This window comes from Anabrus simplex, chromosome 3 (assembly GCF_040414725.1).
Source record: "Anabrus simplex isolate iqAnaSimp1 chromosome 3, ASM4041472v1, whole genome shotgun sequence".
Classification (NCBI taxonomy): domain Eukaryota; kingdom Metazoa; phylum Arthropoda; class Insecta; order Orthoptera; family Tettigoniidae; genus Anabrus; species Anabrus simplex.
This window is the reverse complement of record NC_090267.1, coordinates 28,590,121-28,604,614: the sequence shown is the minus strand read 5'-3', so window position 1 is coordinate 28,604,614 and position 14,494 is coordinate 28,590,121. Positions and strand designations below refer to the sequence as shown.

The 14,494-nt window shown below is 41.9% G+C and overlaps 1 protein-coding gene across 1 annotated transcript in view; it reads left to right on the top strand.

The window, feature by feature from the left end:
• Positions 1-14,494, top strand: part of LOC136866968 (luciferin 4-monooxygenase) — a 157,148-nt gene that overhangs the window by 111,855 nt on the left and 30,799 nt on the right. The window contains exons 6-7 of the mRNA XM_067144058.2: positions 3,494-3,721; positions 11,529-11,694. Coding sequence (XP_067000159.2) covers positions 3,494-3,721; positions 11,529-11,694 — 394 coding nt within the window. The remainder of the gene's footprint in view (positions 1-3,493; positions 3,722-11,528; positions 11,695-14,494) is intronic.

Genomic DNA, 14,494 nt, shown 5'->3' with positions numbered 1-14,494 from the left:
CAGCACTGTGCTCTCTTGATTAAAGATGGTGGATGGTAGCTGTCAAAAAAGCACGCCGCGCTGTTTCCAAACAAGAGCACGTGGACTTTTTTCAAATTGCCGCCACTACGATAAAGAGTGCAGCACTGTGCTCTCTTGATTAAAGATGGCGGATGACAGCTGTCAAAAAAGCACGTGAGTTTGTAAAGCACTTCGAATTTGCCGCCACCACATTTCAACTAAAGAGTGCAGCACGGTGCTCTCTTGATTAAAGATGGCGGATGGTAGCTGTCAAAAAGCATGTGGTATTGTTTCCAAACAAGAGCACGTGGAATTTTTCAAATTGCCGCCACCACATTTCAGCTAAAGAGTGCAGCACGGTGCTCTCTTGAATAAAGATGGCTGCTGTGACGTGGAATTGCCTGCCACCACATTTCAACTAAAGAGTGCAGCACGGTGCTCTGTCGATTAAAGATGGCTGCTACCAAAAAGCATTTTTCAAATTATCCGCCACCACATTTCAAAGATATGTATCTAAAGAGGGCAGCACGGTGCTCTGTTGATTAAAGATGGCTGATGACAGCTGTCAAAAAAGCACGTGGATTTGTTTACCGATTCAAAACTCGCGTTAGTAAGGTTAAGTTGGCAGCACTAAGGTGTAGGCCCGTTAAGATAGCTGCACTGACGTTAGCGATGCGTTGTTGTCGATGATAGCTGTCAAAATGCACGTAGTTGTCAAAAAGGCACGTGGATTTGTTTACCGATTCAAATCTCGCGCTGGTGAGGTTAAGTTGGGAGCATTGAGGTTTAGGTCCGTCAAGATGGCAGTACTGAGGTTAGCGATGCGTTGTTGTCGATGATAGCTGTCAAAATGCACGTGGTTGTCAAAAAAGCACGTGGATTTGTTTACCGATTCAAATCTCGCATTGGTGAGGTTAATTTGGCAGCATTGAGATTTAGGTGCGTCAAGATGGCAGTACTGAGGTTAGCGATGCGTTGTTGTATGTCAAAAAGCACGTGGCTGTCAAAAAAAAGGCACGTGGCTTTGTTTACCAATTCAAATTTCGCGCTAGTAACGTTAAGGTGGCAACACTGGAAGAGGCCCCTGGCTGCGGAGGAGGAGGCCCCTGTGAAGGCCCCTCGGGAGGTTGTATTTTATTACAATGAATAGCAACTACCGTAGTAATAATAAAACACAATTTAGTTTTCAAATCCGAAAGGAATAAAAATAATACACGTATATGGTACGAACACACACAAGAAATGCATTTTCCAATTATAGTAACCAAAACACGCTGACCGTCACAATATTAAGAAATAATCTTGTTCCTAGCACCAAACGATTTACAACTCTACCATCCATCGTAGACCTACTTAGCTACACCGACTGCCGAGTGTTATAAACAGGCTCGAAACTTCAGTATTTAGAGTCTAGATAACGAGAATGCCTTTGTTATCGCATGTTCACTCACTCCTGGATTCTCAGAACTGGCTATCAAAAGCCGTGCTGATTGTTGTGAGTAGCAGCAAGGGATGGTTATTATTAGAACAGGTTGGGAAACCTACATTTTTTAGAAATAACTACCATGCTCCTATTGACGATAGAAGCTCTGCACTACGACGGCCTAAGTTTGGAATAACCCTCTGTAATACAAATAATACTGTGTTGTGTGATATAGCTTTATCAATACGTAGAAGCAGTTATGGGCCCAACGGCGCGTGGAGTCTGCGGGGTCCTTATCGCCGCCACTGCTGATTCATAATTCCTCACTGAGCTTGAAAATCGACTAAATTATGAATATCTTGATTGATTATTTACTTGGGTAAGGAAGTTAAGTTTTATAAGTCTTGCACGAACGTAGAACCTTTAGATGTGCTTGCAATAAACCACTAGGTCACCATTTCGTTACCACTTGCTGAATTCTTGTGAATTCACTAGACTTGTAGTTTACATATGTATTTTATTACAGATTAAGTTAAACAGATTGCTGATTTTAATACTCAATGCTTATGTTAGTGCAGAGTTCGTGTCTTGATGACGGTCGGGCAGAGCCCCCATCTTACAGCGTGGTTCAGATGGTGAAGTGAAGCTATTGAGCCATGAAGCCTGGCTCTTTTATGCGGAATCAAAGGAACAATGCCCAGAGCGGGGTCTAAGGTTAGAACTCGCCCTGTGGCTACGTGGTTTTCGCCAGCTCATCCACAAGAATCTTTCATCTGGTATGTGTCATTGAGTTTACAATTGATACATAACCCACTGACTAACATCCTTGTGACATTCTCCATGAATCAGCTTATAAATCTAACTTAGTGGAAGATTTCCTTTAAAATTTATATTCAGCATTATTACTTTAGATATTTGGTAATGTACCTTGGGCTTCAGCCGACATGTCAGTGTGGCAATATAACTAGGAAACCCCCATAATTGATGCACTGAGGTTAACCGCTTAAGTGCGGCTAGTATCCAGCATTCGGGAGAGAGTGGGTTCGAACCCCACTGTCGGCAGTCCTGAAGATGGTTTTCTGTGGCTTCTCATTTTCATTAAGGCCATGGCCTCTTCCTTCCCACTCCTAACCCTTTCCTGTCCCATCGTTGCCATAAGACCTATCTGTGTCGGTGCGACGTAAAACATCTCTTTGTCTTGACAATGAAGTTACTTAGATATAGCTAGTCAAGTTGGCAGCAGTGATGAGTCATTAAAAGAAAAGAATAGGGAGTGATATATGCTTTTTAGTGCATAGCCTTACGTGCCGAGTCCTGTGAGACACATTCACTCCATCAATGGAGTGATTTAAAACAGAGAGTACATTTCCTTTTGGTGAAACAACCTGACTTTTCACCCCCTTTACCACCGCACCATTGCCTGCTGTCTAAGTCTTTTTACAGTCACTCACAATCCTGTAACTGATGCACTACTCTGTACAGCAGTCAAATATACGACAGACTTCACATGTTCCCAATGGTGAAAGTGCAGTGGGTTGAAGTTAGGAGAGTGTGGCGGCCAAGTAAAGGCTGGATAATTCTGCAGTTATACATTTCCGGACTCATATTGTCACACCTCCCCTTGTGGGTGGGGGTAGTAGAATGGTCTACGGTATCCCCTGTCTGTCGTACGAGGCAAGTAAAAAGGTCCCAGGGGCTCTCAACTTGGCAGCGTGAGTTGGCGACCACGGCGCCCTTGTCTGAGTCCTGACTTTCACTTATTTGTGCCAGGCTCCTAACTTCCATGTATCCTATCCGACCTCGCTTGGTCAACTCTTGTTCTTTTCGGACTCCGACGGCATTAGAGTACTTGAGGCCTAGGAGTCTTTAATTTCTATGCCCTTTGTGGACTTGTCATTCTCGGCCGACACCTTTTCTATTTGCTCTGTATGAGTAGTCCGTTCCTGGAATTTTGCTGTCGAGTTTCGTTACATCCTCCATAACACTTCTTGGCACACCAATCAGTTTCCAATAGAAGCTCACATCAGCACAAAATATGTTAATTTCAGAAATACACTTGTTGTGTTGTAGGTCCTGGATATCGAGACGGACAAGCCTGTGGGTGCTCTACAGCGGGGAGAGCTGTGTGTCATTGGACCCGGTGTAACCAAGGGCTACTTCCGCAACCCTCAAGCTACAGCCGATACGATCGACGAACACGGGTGGCTGCACACAGGAGACGTGGTTTATTACGATGAAGACGGCTACTTTTATGTGGTGGATCGTGTCAAGGACCTCATCAAGTACAAAGGAAATCATGTAAGTAACCACAGGAAACTTTTACTTCTTTGAGGTGTTACCCAAAGTGGAGTCTTTTAAAATCTCCAAACAGTCACCTCTAAATTCCCAGATCTTATAAAAGTGGACAGGACGGGATCGTAGATTAAAATGTTGGATTTCTCAAATATCCATGAGAGCCACGTGTAAGTCGTGACATTTAAAGTGATCTTGTAAAACGAAAGAAGCTGTAGACTACTAGTTATTTTCGGAACAGACACGCAAAGTGGTCTTCTATGTTACAAGTGACGTAAACTTGTTACTTTAGTGCCTGTTGCGTACACTATTTTATTTCATACTACGGCGAATTTATTTTAATTAATTTTAAATTATTTTAAATGTTTAAATTTTAATTATTTGTATGGGTTTTAATTAAATATTTAATTATAAAGCAAGGAAAAGTGTAGGGCAGTCGACCACTAGGAAGAACAGCATGTAGATGGTTGGATCAGGCGAAGGAGGTCACTGACCTATCTCTTCAGATCACGAAAACCGCTCTGGATGGAGGCATCTCGTCAAAGCTCCAACGCAGAAATGAGAAGAGTTATGAGGTCTCGACGGTCAGCAATGAACAAAACGACTAATCAATGAATGAATTTAATTATAAATTATTTTGTACGTCGTCACGCAAATAATCCATATTTGACTCACGCAGGGACCTTTTATCGCAATCGCAAAGACGCACACACGAGATGCTGTCAATCGTGTACAAGGTTTTATTTGCAAATTATATACAAATTACACACACACATTAATGAACCACCATCTTGAACTGAATCAGAGAGGAAAAGAGGAGGAAGACTGCCACATTAGCATGTCAACCAACTACAGAACACTACCAACATAACATAACCACAACATGAGTTCACATAGGCCTACTTAACTCGACCAACGTCTCTCACTAACATCTCAACTACCCAAGACCCTTTTACATACCTTGCCTGGCCAGGCTTCCAGAAAAGCATGACAAAACATGCTTTCTCGTATCTTCTCCAGTCTCCAATAACCTATGTACAAATGAATAGAACATTCTGTAAAACTCGAGTGACAAAGGTGCTTTGTTCTGGAATCGTACCCTGTATTGCACAACATTACATCGGATTTTCACATCATATTTACAGGTAACAATAAATAATATACTAGTAATTACGTGTTCTTACATTGAATAAACATACAGTAGAAGTATCGTGACATAACCTCACATGTTCTGCTACACAAGACAGATCATACAACAAACAAATAATAAATGGTACGACCACGATTTATACCAAACAAAGTCCGTACTGACAACCTGTCGTACATAACTGGTAGATAATAATAATAATAATAATAATAATAATAATAATAATAATAATAATAATAATAATAATAATAATAATAATAATAATAACAATAGACGTAAACAACTTCATAGCCACACCACAGAAGTCGTTATTATTATTATTATTATTATTATTATTATTATTATTATTATTATTATTATTATTATTATTATTATTATTAACACCTACTAATCGAGCTCGATATTTTCACTATTTACCCACGGGTTTAGAGAATTGTTTCCAAGTTATACCGTTTATTACACACTTGCATCATTTTTTCTGCGCGTGCGTGCGTGCGTGCGTGCGTGCGTGACTCCTTGGCTGAATGGTCAGCGTTGAGGCCTTCGGTTCAGAGGGTCCCGGGTCCGATTCCCGGCTGGTTCGGGGATTTTGATTGCATCTAAGTAATACTTCTGGCACCGGGACTTGGTATTTGTGGTTTGTTCCAACACTTTGCTCTTCATATTCAGACAGCACTCTACACTACCAACCACCAAAGAAACAAGCAATAGTGATTACATCCCTCCATATAGGGTTGGCGTCAGGAAGAGCATTCGGCCGTAAACAGGGCCAAATCCATATGTGCTACACAGTTTGTGCTAGAAGAATAATGTGTGTGTCTGACGAACACTTGTTCCATTGCTCTACGGGCTCGGGTATGAAGTGGGATGTACCTTCGTAGCGAGTTTTTACGACGGGATGCCCTTCCTGACGTCAACTTAATGAGAGGTGGTGCTGGTTATTGTCCAAATGAGCAACCATCCTCTGTATAACACTAATCACAGAGAAAAATGGAAGGGATCCGACACTTCGAAAAATGAAGGTATCGGCCAAAGGAAGACAAGGGCCAGGAAGGGCGTGAAAATAAAAGACTCCTTAGGCCTCTATACGTAATAGTCGGCGTCGGAAAAGAAAAAGAGTTGACCAAGATAGGTTGGTTAAGATAAATGAATGTGAGAACCCTGCCACAACTTGGAAACCGATTGCACAACCAACCGTTCGATGACCCTTCACGTGCAGGAGAGTAGGTAGCTGCACATGGGTCGACGGAAACGGGACCAGTTTGAAATCAGTTTCCAACTGGTCATATACGATCGTGCCTGTAGGGTTGTGAAACTGTTTCAGTTGCACGGTTGCATTGTACAGTTGCTGTGTTGTTATAGGTTATATTCTTGACAACCGCGAAGACACAGCCAAGATGGTTGCCGACACCCGGAGCGGATACGGACTAGAAGAAGAAGAATATATTTTACAATTGGCTTTACGTCGCACCGACACAGATAGGTCTTATGGGAACGATGGGATAGGAAAGGCCTAGGAGTAGGTAGGAAGCGCCCGTGGCCTTAATTAAGGTACAGCCCCAGCATTTCCCCGGTGTGAAAATGGGAAACCACGGTAAATCACGTTCAGCGCTGCCGAAAGTGTGGTTCGAAACCACTGTCTCCCGAATTCAAGCTCGCTGCGCGCCCGTAACCGCACGGCCAACTCGCCCGGTGTTGAAGTTAATTGGGCGCAGCTCTATCTATGCTCTATGTCTTCCCTTACAGGTCGAGAATAAAAGTCTTTTATAGGCGCAGTGAGTGACCCTCGCCTGGTCAAAGAAAGCCAATGAAACTTGACAGAAAGCTCGGCTTTTTTCGTTAGGCTCGTTAATATAAAATATCCCGTTATCTTGGGATGTGGTGTTTGTTTTGAAAGGAAGTACAACTAGGTAATTAGCCTCTCTGAACAAATGAAGTGGGAAAGAAATTTAAAACAAAACAAATTTATTTATTCAGTGAACTAATTTCGAATTTAATTACAAAATAAAATAAAACTTATTGTATTAAGCCGAAAAGGTCACTAGAGTAACAGAACACTTGAAGTTTACATGCCCTTGATTAATCCACTTTCACACCTAAAGCGAAGACTCTACCACTGATACACAGAGGCAGGTAATCTCGTATGATCGCATTTCCTTCCATCCTGTATAGTCTACTCGACTTCGTGGTACAAAGAAATCTTGGTGCTAAAACAAGGATTGTTTTAAATAAAAACTTGGCTCTATGTCATATTACAGTTCTTCTTAGGAACTACCGCCTGTAAATCAATTTTAAAGTAAGAGCAGTTGCAGTGCTTTCGAAATTGGTAGCAGTAATACCCTGATCCAATCTAACTTGTCTCTGCTCCTTGTCGGCACTAAGAGGGTCAATTTGTTCACTGCTTCGAAGCGCTGCTACTCCCTCATTTGTTTTATAAGATGCTGTTGGCCTCGTATTGTTACGCATAAAATACAAAGAATACGAAATATCTGGGATCTACGAGAAACACGCTCTGATAAACTCTAGCACATAAACAAGGCGAAAAAGAAGTCAGGGTTTTATGATTGACAAGAAGTTCAAGCTCACTTAAATGGAATCCGAAGTTTCAAGAAGTCATTTGCGATTATATAGTCGTCTGTAAGGAAATAGCGTAAGTAACTTGCTTTTCGAATTTGTCTGCGACATTCTACTCTTCGAATTCCTGGCAATTTAATATGAGTTGCAACCAATAGTACCTCGCCCGCGCATGGAGATGCGAATGATCCGATAGATACTGGGTGTCTATCTTCGTGACACCATTCAGAAGCAATTTAATGCGCCATCAATTACAGAAAGAATGAAGGAAAGCCTGTTTTCCTGGCATGGACATGTCCTGAGGGCGGTACGCTCACTAAAACCACTTAAGGAAAATTCACAGATTGCTTCCATTTTCAGCAGAGTCAGGAATGGAATCAATGAAGCCCCCATCTAGCGGCGAGAATAGGAATTGTACCGGCTGCCGAAGCCTGACGCACTCCTCTAGGGTAATGATTAATGACTGGCAGATGACATGAAATGATATTGGACAGTGTTGCTGGCAGTGTTGCCTGGTCTCCCGAAATTTCAGGAGATCTCCAGATGTTTTTGCAACACACCAGAAAACCCGTACAAAAGAAAAATCTCCTGAAATTTCTTCTAATCCAAATTTAAGGAAAATGAAAAACAGAGAGTAATGTGCAGAAAATCTCTTTCCTCGTCTCACTGCTGACGTTTCATTGATAACATCACTTGTTAGATTGAAATTAACTTCACCGGCCTATGTCCCTTGTTCCTTCCTACTCTATATATATCATCTATATCAACTTCAGAGAAGTTTATCTTCATTTTGTTCGAAACTATGTCCACCACTTTCAATACAAACTCCACTTTTGATTCTGTTCCTTCCTCAGGTACACCATACACAAACACATTTTTTCTTGCTGATTCGTTCCTCGCTAACCTCACCTCTCTCTTCATTTCTGTTAATTCCTCTTCCAGTATCACCACCTTCTTTTTCAAGCTCCCTACCTCATCTTCTATCTCCGCTAACTTGTCATTTACCCCTCATATTTCTTCTTTTATAATTTTTTTTAAGTCCTTCATCTCCTTCATTTGGGTTGCCTGGTGTTCCTGCATCATTTCCTTTATTTATTCTCCTTTGCTCGCTTCCTTCACCACTCTCTTGATCTCTTCAAGCTCCTCCCAAACGAACGGTCCCTGGTTTGGACCCGGGTTCTTTTCTATACCTCCTACCACCAGCAGCGACGCAATAACCGTCGCACACAACATAATCTCCAACAGTCCTTTATAACCACTAATTTCTCTCCCTCTCTCAGCTCTACCTTCCTTCCAACACCACCTTGCACCATGCCATCTTCCAGTTCTTAGCCTGTATTGCTGTAGCGTTATCTTCGTATTGCGCAACTCAGCTCACTCACACGCCCGCACTTCCCGATGTCTCGCTCGTGACTGCACTCGTTAGGTACTTCCCCGCATTCATTTCAGGCTCGAATCACCTCTTATTGAACTCAAAACTCACTGGATGATTCGAAGGGAAATCACCGACCTGCATTTAGAATACACAATTCAAAAAAGGCATAGAATTTCTACGCCTTATGAGTAACTACATCTACAGGAAGATTCGGGAGAAGAAGAAGAAGAGTAGAGTTTCTTTTGCTATTGGCTTTACGTCGCACCGACACAGATGGGTCTTATGGCGACGATGGGATAGGAAAGGGCTAGGACTGGGAAGGAAGCGACCGTGGCCTTAATTAAGGTACAGCCCCAGCATTTGCGTGGTGTGAAAATGGGAAACCACGGAAAACCATCTTCAGTGCTGCCGACAGTGGGGTTTGAACCTTCTATCTCCCGAATACTGGATACTGCCCACACTTAAGCGACTGCAGCTACCGAGCTCGGTGAAGAATAGAGTGGCCAAAGAGTACGGGTGAGTGGAAACGTATATTTTTATCATAACAACTTCACATGACTATTGCATTCTTTAATTTACTTACATTATAATATTTCAATGGTCGAGGAACTCCCGAAATTTTCATTAAAACTCCCGATAATTTTACGTACAATCTACCGATTTTTCATTTGTAGACCTGGCAACACTAGTTGCTGGAATGAAAGAAGACAGGGAAAACCGGAGTACCCGGAGAAAAATCTGCCCCGCCTCCGCTTTGTCCAGCACAAATCTCAAATGGAGTGATCGGGATTTGAACCACGAAACCCAACGCTGAGAGTACGGCGCGCTGCCGCCCGAGCCACGGAGGCTTACTAAATCACTTACTGCCTGGAAGTCGAAGGCAGCGAATTCGTGGACGATCAAAACAAAGGTGTAAGGACACCATAAATAAGGATATGCGAAACGCTTTCCTAGAACCTTAAGATGCACTTGATCCATCAAAATACGTTCCAAGATTCGGAGAGCGGGCCCTGTACCTGCTGGAATACACTAGGATGATGAGGAGGAGGAGGAGAAGCTCGCGTGTGCTTTCCAATTAGTCAACAACAGGGCAAGTTTGTAACACACGAGATGGTCATTATCGTAGGAAATCTGAAGTTTGTATGATATTCTGCGACACTTGTACGAGAGTAAAGACGGGAGGGTGGGGTTGTTGTTATTGGGGTTCGAGATAATGGGAAAATCCGTTCGACTACTGAACTGCGTTATAGGTAAAAATCTCACTTACAGGGTTTCAGACCGAACGCACGGTGTTTGTACGCTCCGCTACGGCAGTTGCCTCAGCCGCATGGCCGCCCTGTTTTAAGCGTGTATACAATCTTATATGAAATATTTATTACCTTATAGAAAATGCTAGAAGTGTCGTCCTTCCTGGGTTGTACAGGCACTGTATCTGGTAACCGAATTCTGACTGACGCGAGAGAGTTCTGCCACTGTAATATTTCTGATTTCATTCGAAATGTTTTATTTCAGTTCCTCCAATGAGTGAGGATTTGTTCTATGCACTTTTTTCTTTCAGTTTAACCCACAACTAAAAATCCCACACTGTTAGATATGGAGTAGAGGGGGAAATAGACCGGTACTGATCACTATGTCTGCAAACACTTCCGTGATTGTAAGATGGAAATCTTCTGCTGTATGAGCAGGGGCTGAATCTTGTTAACACCACCCACGTGATTTTACTTCTTCCGTTACGTGATAGAAGAACGTTATCAAAATGTCATCTTGGTACCTCTCTGCATTTACTGTCATCTCGAAAGAAATAAGCCCAATTATTCGACTTACACTAACAGCACACCAAACACCAATCTTCGTATCATAATGAGGGACTTCATAAACACCATTAGTATTTTCTGCACACCAATAGCGAGAGTTATGATTGTTCACATGACCATTAAGGTGAAACCAGAGTTTTACATAAGAAGATATGGTGTTGCAGTGATAACTGTCTCACCATGTTAGCAGCTGAGATTCAGGCTGGCGACTCACGCTTGCCAGGTCGAACACGTGCAGGCTGCTTGCAAGGTCTAGAACTATGCGCGCGCCTCCCATAGTGCAGGTGCCGTATCCCAGAGTACAAACACCGTGCGTTCGGTTAGGGTTTATATTGGAAGCCCTGTATTGCACACTGCTATACTTCTGTCAGTTTCCACGTTAATGACCGGCAACTCAAACGTTAAGCAGTACCACTTTGTCCAGATTTATGACACTCTACAGTCGCCTCTGTTGTGACCAATAACAAAGGCTCTTGACCAATAACATGCTTGCCTTGTCAGGGACACTCCAAGTGGGGCCTGCCCACTTCCCTGGCATCCTTATTCTTGTAAACAGAAACGTTAACGTTCGAAAAATCTCCTTTCTCTTCTCACATTTCCACAAATGTAACTGTCTGTTCCTTACTCCGCTTGCTTCCTTGCACCATGTTCAAACTTTGTCATATTTAATCTACACTCACACAGCGTTTGCAAGAAAAATGTTGGACGCTGTTCGAGTGAACTCATTTCGCATAAATCCAGGCAACTGGACTCGCATCACTCCTTCACACGATGCCAGTGGCGAGTGAGTAATGCGCGCTCATCATTCGAGTGCACTCGCACCGTATCAACCCGCCTATAGTGCCTTGGTCCAAAATTGCCTCCCGTGTAATGTTGTCGCTCACGTATTTTCTTGTTTTTCAGGTTGCTCCCATAGAGATCGAAGCCTTCCTTCTGGAGCATCCTGGAGTGAAAGAAGTCGCCGTGGTGGGTGTAAGACATGAGCTGGACCAAGAACGACCCATGGCGGTGGTTGTTCGTCAACCGGGGGCCACTGTTACTGAGCGCGAGCTGGTAGACCTTGTTGCTAGTAAGTGCTCTACTTTGACGGTACATTTCCGTTCTGTTTGTAATAATCCAGTTCTACAATATTATTTATCTTCTCCGACATAAAATGCAGTTTGCGTCGGAACAAACAGTAATTAAGGCGACACTCCAGCGATAAAAATCGATACTTCAGCCATTTTGGTGAAATTTGTTTAATGACTGAAATTGAAAGGATTGAGTTTATTTTTTCTTGTCACGAAATTATTCCCCTGAATTCAAACAATTTATCACTGTAATAATGCTTTGTTTGCCAATTGTAATTTTATATTTAAATCCCATTTTGTCCCATAATATTCTGCCAAATGTAACAACATTTGAATGGCATAATTATGTATCACAGCTATATTAAGAAACCTGCATATGGAATTTTTTATTACAGATTTTTTCAAGTAGTAGGGATTTTTAAGTCCAAAATTTTAGAACGTACACATTACACAAATTGTAGTACGATATATCTTATATAAATTATGTACAGAAAAATCGATACGTAGTGCTTTTAAAAGAAGTATTATCTACGTAATTACGAATTTACATTAACATGTTAATTAAATTTCATGAAAAAATTGAATTTAAAATCTCAAAAAATATTTTGGAAAACTATCAATTGTATATGAAAGAACTGTTCGCGATATCTCTACTTTTATTTAGGTGACATTCCCACAAAGCTTCGTGAAAATCTATGCATTAGGTAAAAATATATTTTTATCACCTGTGCACTACATAGGAACGACTTCTTTTGTTTGCCGTATTGTAGATGGCTTTCATCAACTCAGTGATTGGTCATGACACCATACTCCTGAAGAAAGATCTTGATAGGTTAACTATATTGAACCCGGGAGAGTTTTCAGCATTGAGTAGTATGTGGTAAATACCGGGTTATCAAATTATCTTGGCTCAGGAGTGGCGGCTGGGAGAGACTAAGCCGCCAGCAGCGCGGGAGAGAGGGGTGTCTGTAAGGACTACCGGTTCTGGCTTTGTCTCGCAACGTAGTTTTTTTCCAATTTCAGTGAGAGCAACACCTGTGTGCAAAGTGAAGTGAGAATAAATAAAACATAATAACAGGCCTAATTATTATGTTCCACATCGAGTGTTAATTTAAGATTTGAATCTCCGTACAGGATCCTCTCGTGTTGTGAGCAAGTTATTTCAAGAGAAATTCCCAGGTCTTCCACTTCCAAGTCGTGGGACGGTTAATACATTCCGTAACACGGGATAAAAAGCGAATAAAGCGACATTCAGTGCTGGCAGAAGAAAATCTTGAAGACATTTGACAAAGCCTAAAAATTATCCTAACATATTGTGCCCTACAGACTCCAATACCCATCAAGCGAATGCTGAGAATGTATAGGAAGTACTGCAGTATCGTAGAAATACCTGCCTGCGAGGGTCACTGATATATAGGCACATCTTACCATTGGATCCTGTCCTCTTCTGCCCCAGGCTGCACAGCGGAGAGATTTGTGGTCGGTTCGGTGACTAATTAAATGAAGTTAAATCGGACAGGGTATTTCATCGTGTTAGTTAAAGAAGGCTCACGTTACAAATAATATTTTAATATAAGCATAATGTTGGATAATAAACCCCTGAACAACAATAATTAAAAATACAATCCGTACAGCCATGAAGTGGCAGAAATCTGTCTTCTTTCTGCGTCCGCCGGAGAAGACTCGTGAGTGCTGGAGATGATTAATAAGTTTTGAGCAGGCTCGTCTCTAATTTCATTATGGATAAGTGCTTAAACACAGAAAATACACGAGATCAGGGAGGGAATTCTTCGCACATAAACTTTCACTAACAGTTCCCATCTATTGGGAAAATATTTACAAATGCACTACAGAACTGAAATTTCCCCCAAAAGAATAACAAAAATACACACGCAGAAGTTAAACGATCGCGCACAGCTGAGATGCGAACTCAAGACCCCGTTTCGCATACGTACAACACCTCTAAATGTTCACCAACCAAGACAAAATGAAATAACACAAGTACAATACACACACAAATGCACACGCATTCAATAGAACCTGAAATAAATATACAAATAAAACTGTGGTAATCTTGCAGCGTAGAGAAAAAGAGACATTCTTCTCTAACAGTCTCTTGACCGGGCTAACGGTCGACCTTGCCGTAGGGGGTAAGTCAAGGCCACACTTGCCAAACAAACAAACACTACGTCATTCAAAGCTCCCTTCTTCTCTCGAGTTCTCAACATATGGCAGCTTGTCTTTAGCTCCAGCCTTCACAACAGCTGAGAGCAGTCTCCTTCAAATACAAACACTTCTCGAGCACCTTTTGGCCCTTTACAAATCATATACAATATCTCACTTATGTCCTTGCGCACTCACGCCCGGCCATCTATAAGCCGTTCAAATATCACGACGTCTTGTCTGTATACCTTTATCTCTAGACTCTACCGTCCATGGTTCGTGCCATGCTCATGTTTGGGAGAAACTCGAGGTCACAATTTTGATGACCCTCAATATCACAACGTTGAGGACCTCTGCCCTTATTATAACTGCACCTGAAATTCATGCAATCCAAAAAACATGCAAAATCTATACTTGTATTGCCCACTTCATCCACGAGGTCTTCCTATCGATGTTACTGGGCCGTACCGGTCCCTTCCTTTTAATGATCCTTTACTGCAAGACATAACACATACTCCTAGATAATCCACATAATCTATCAACACTATGTCTAACCTAAATCGTTCATAAGAAACAAACAAATAACACCTGATTCAAAGCTATACATTTCCTAAACATGCAGGTCCTGAGTGAAAA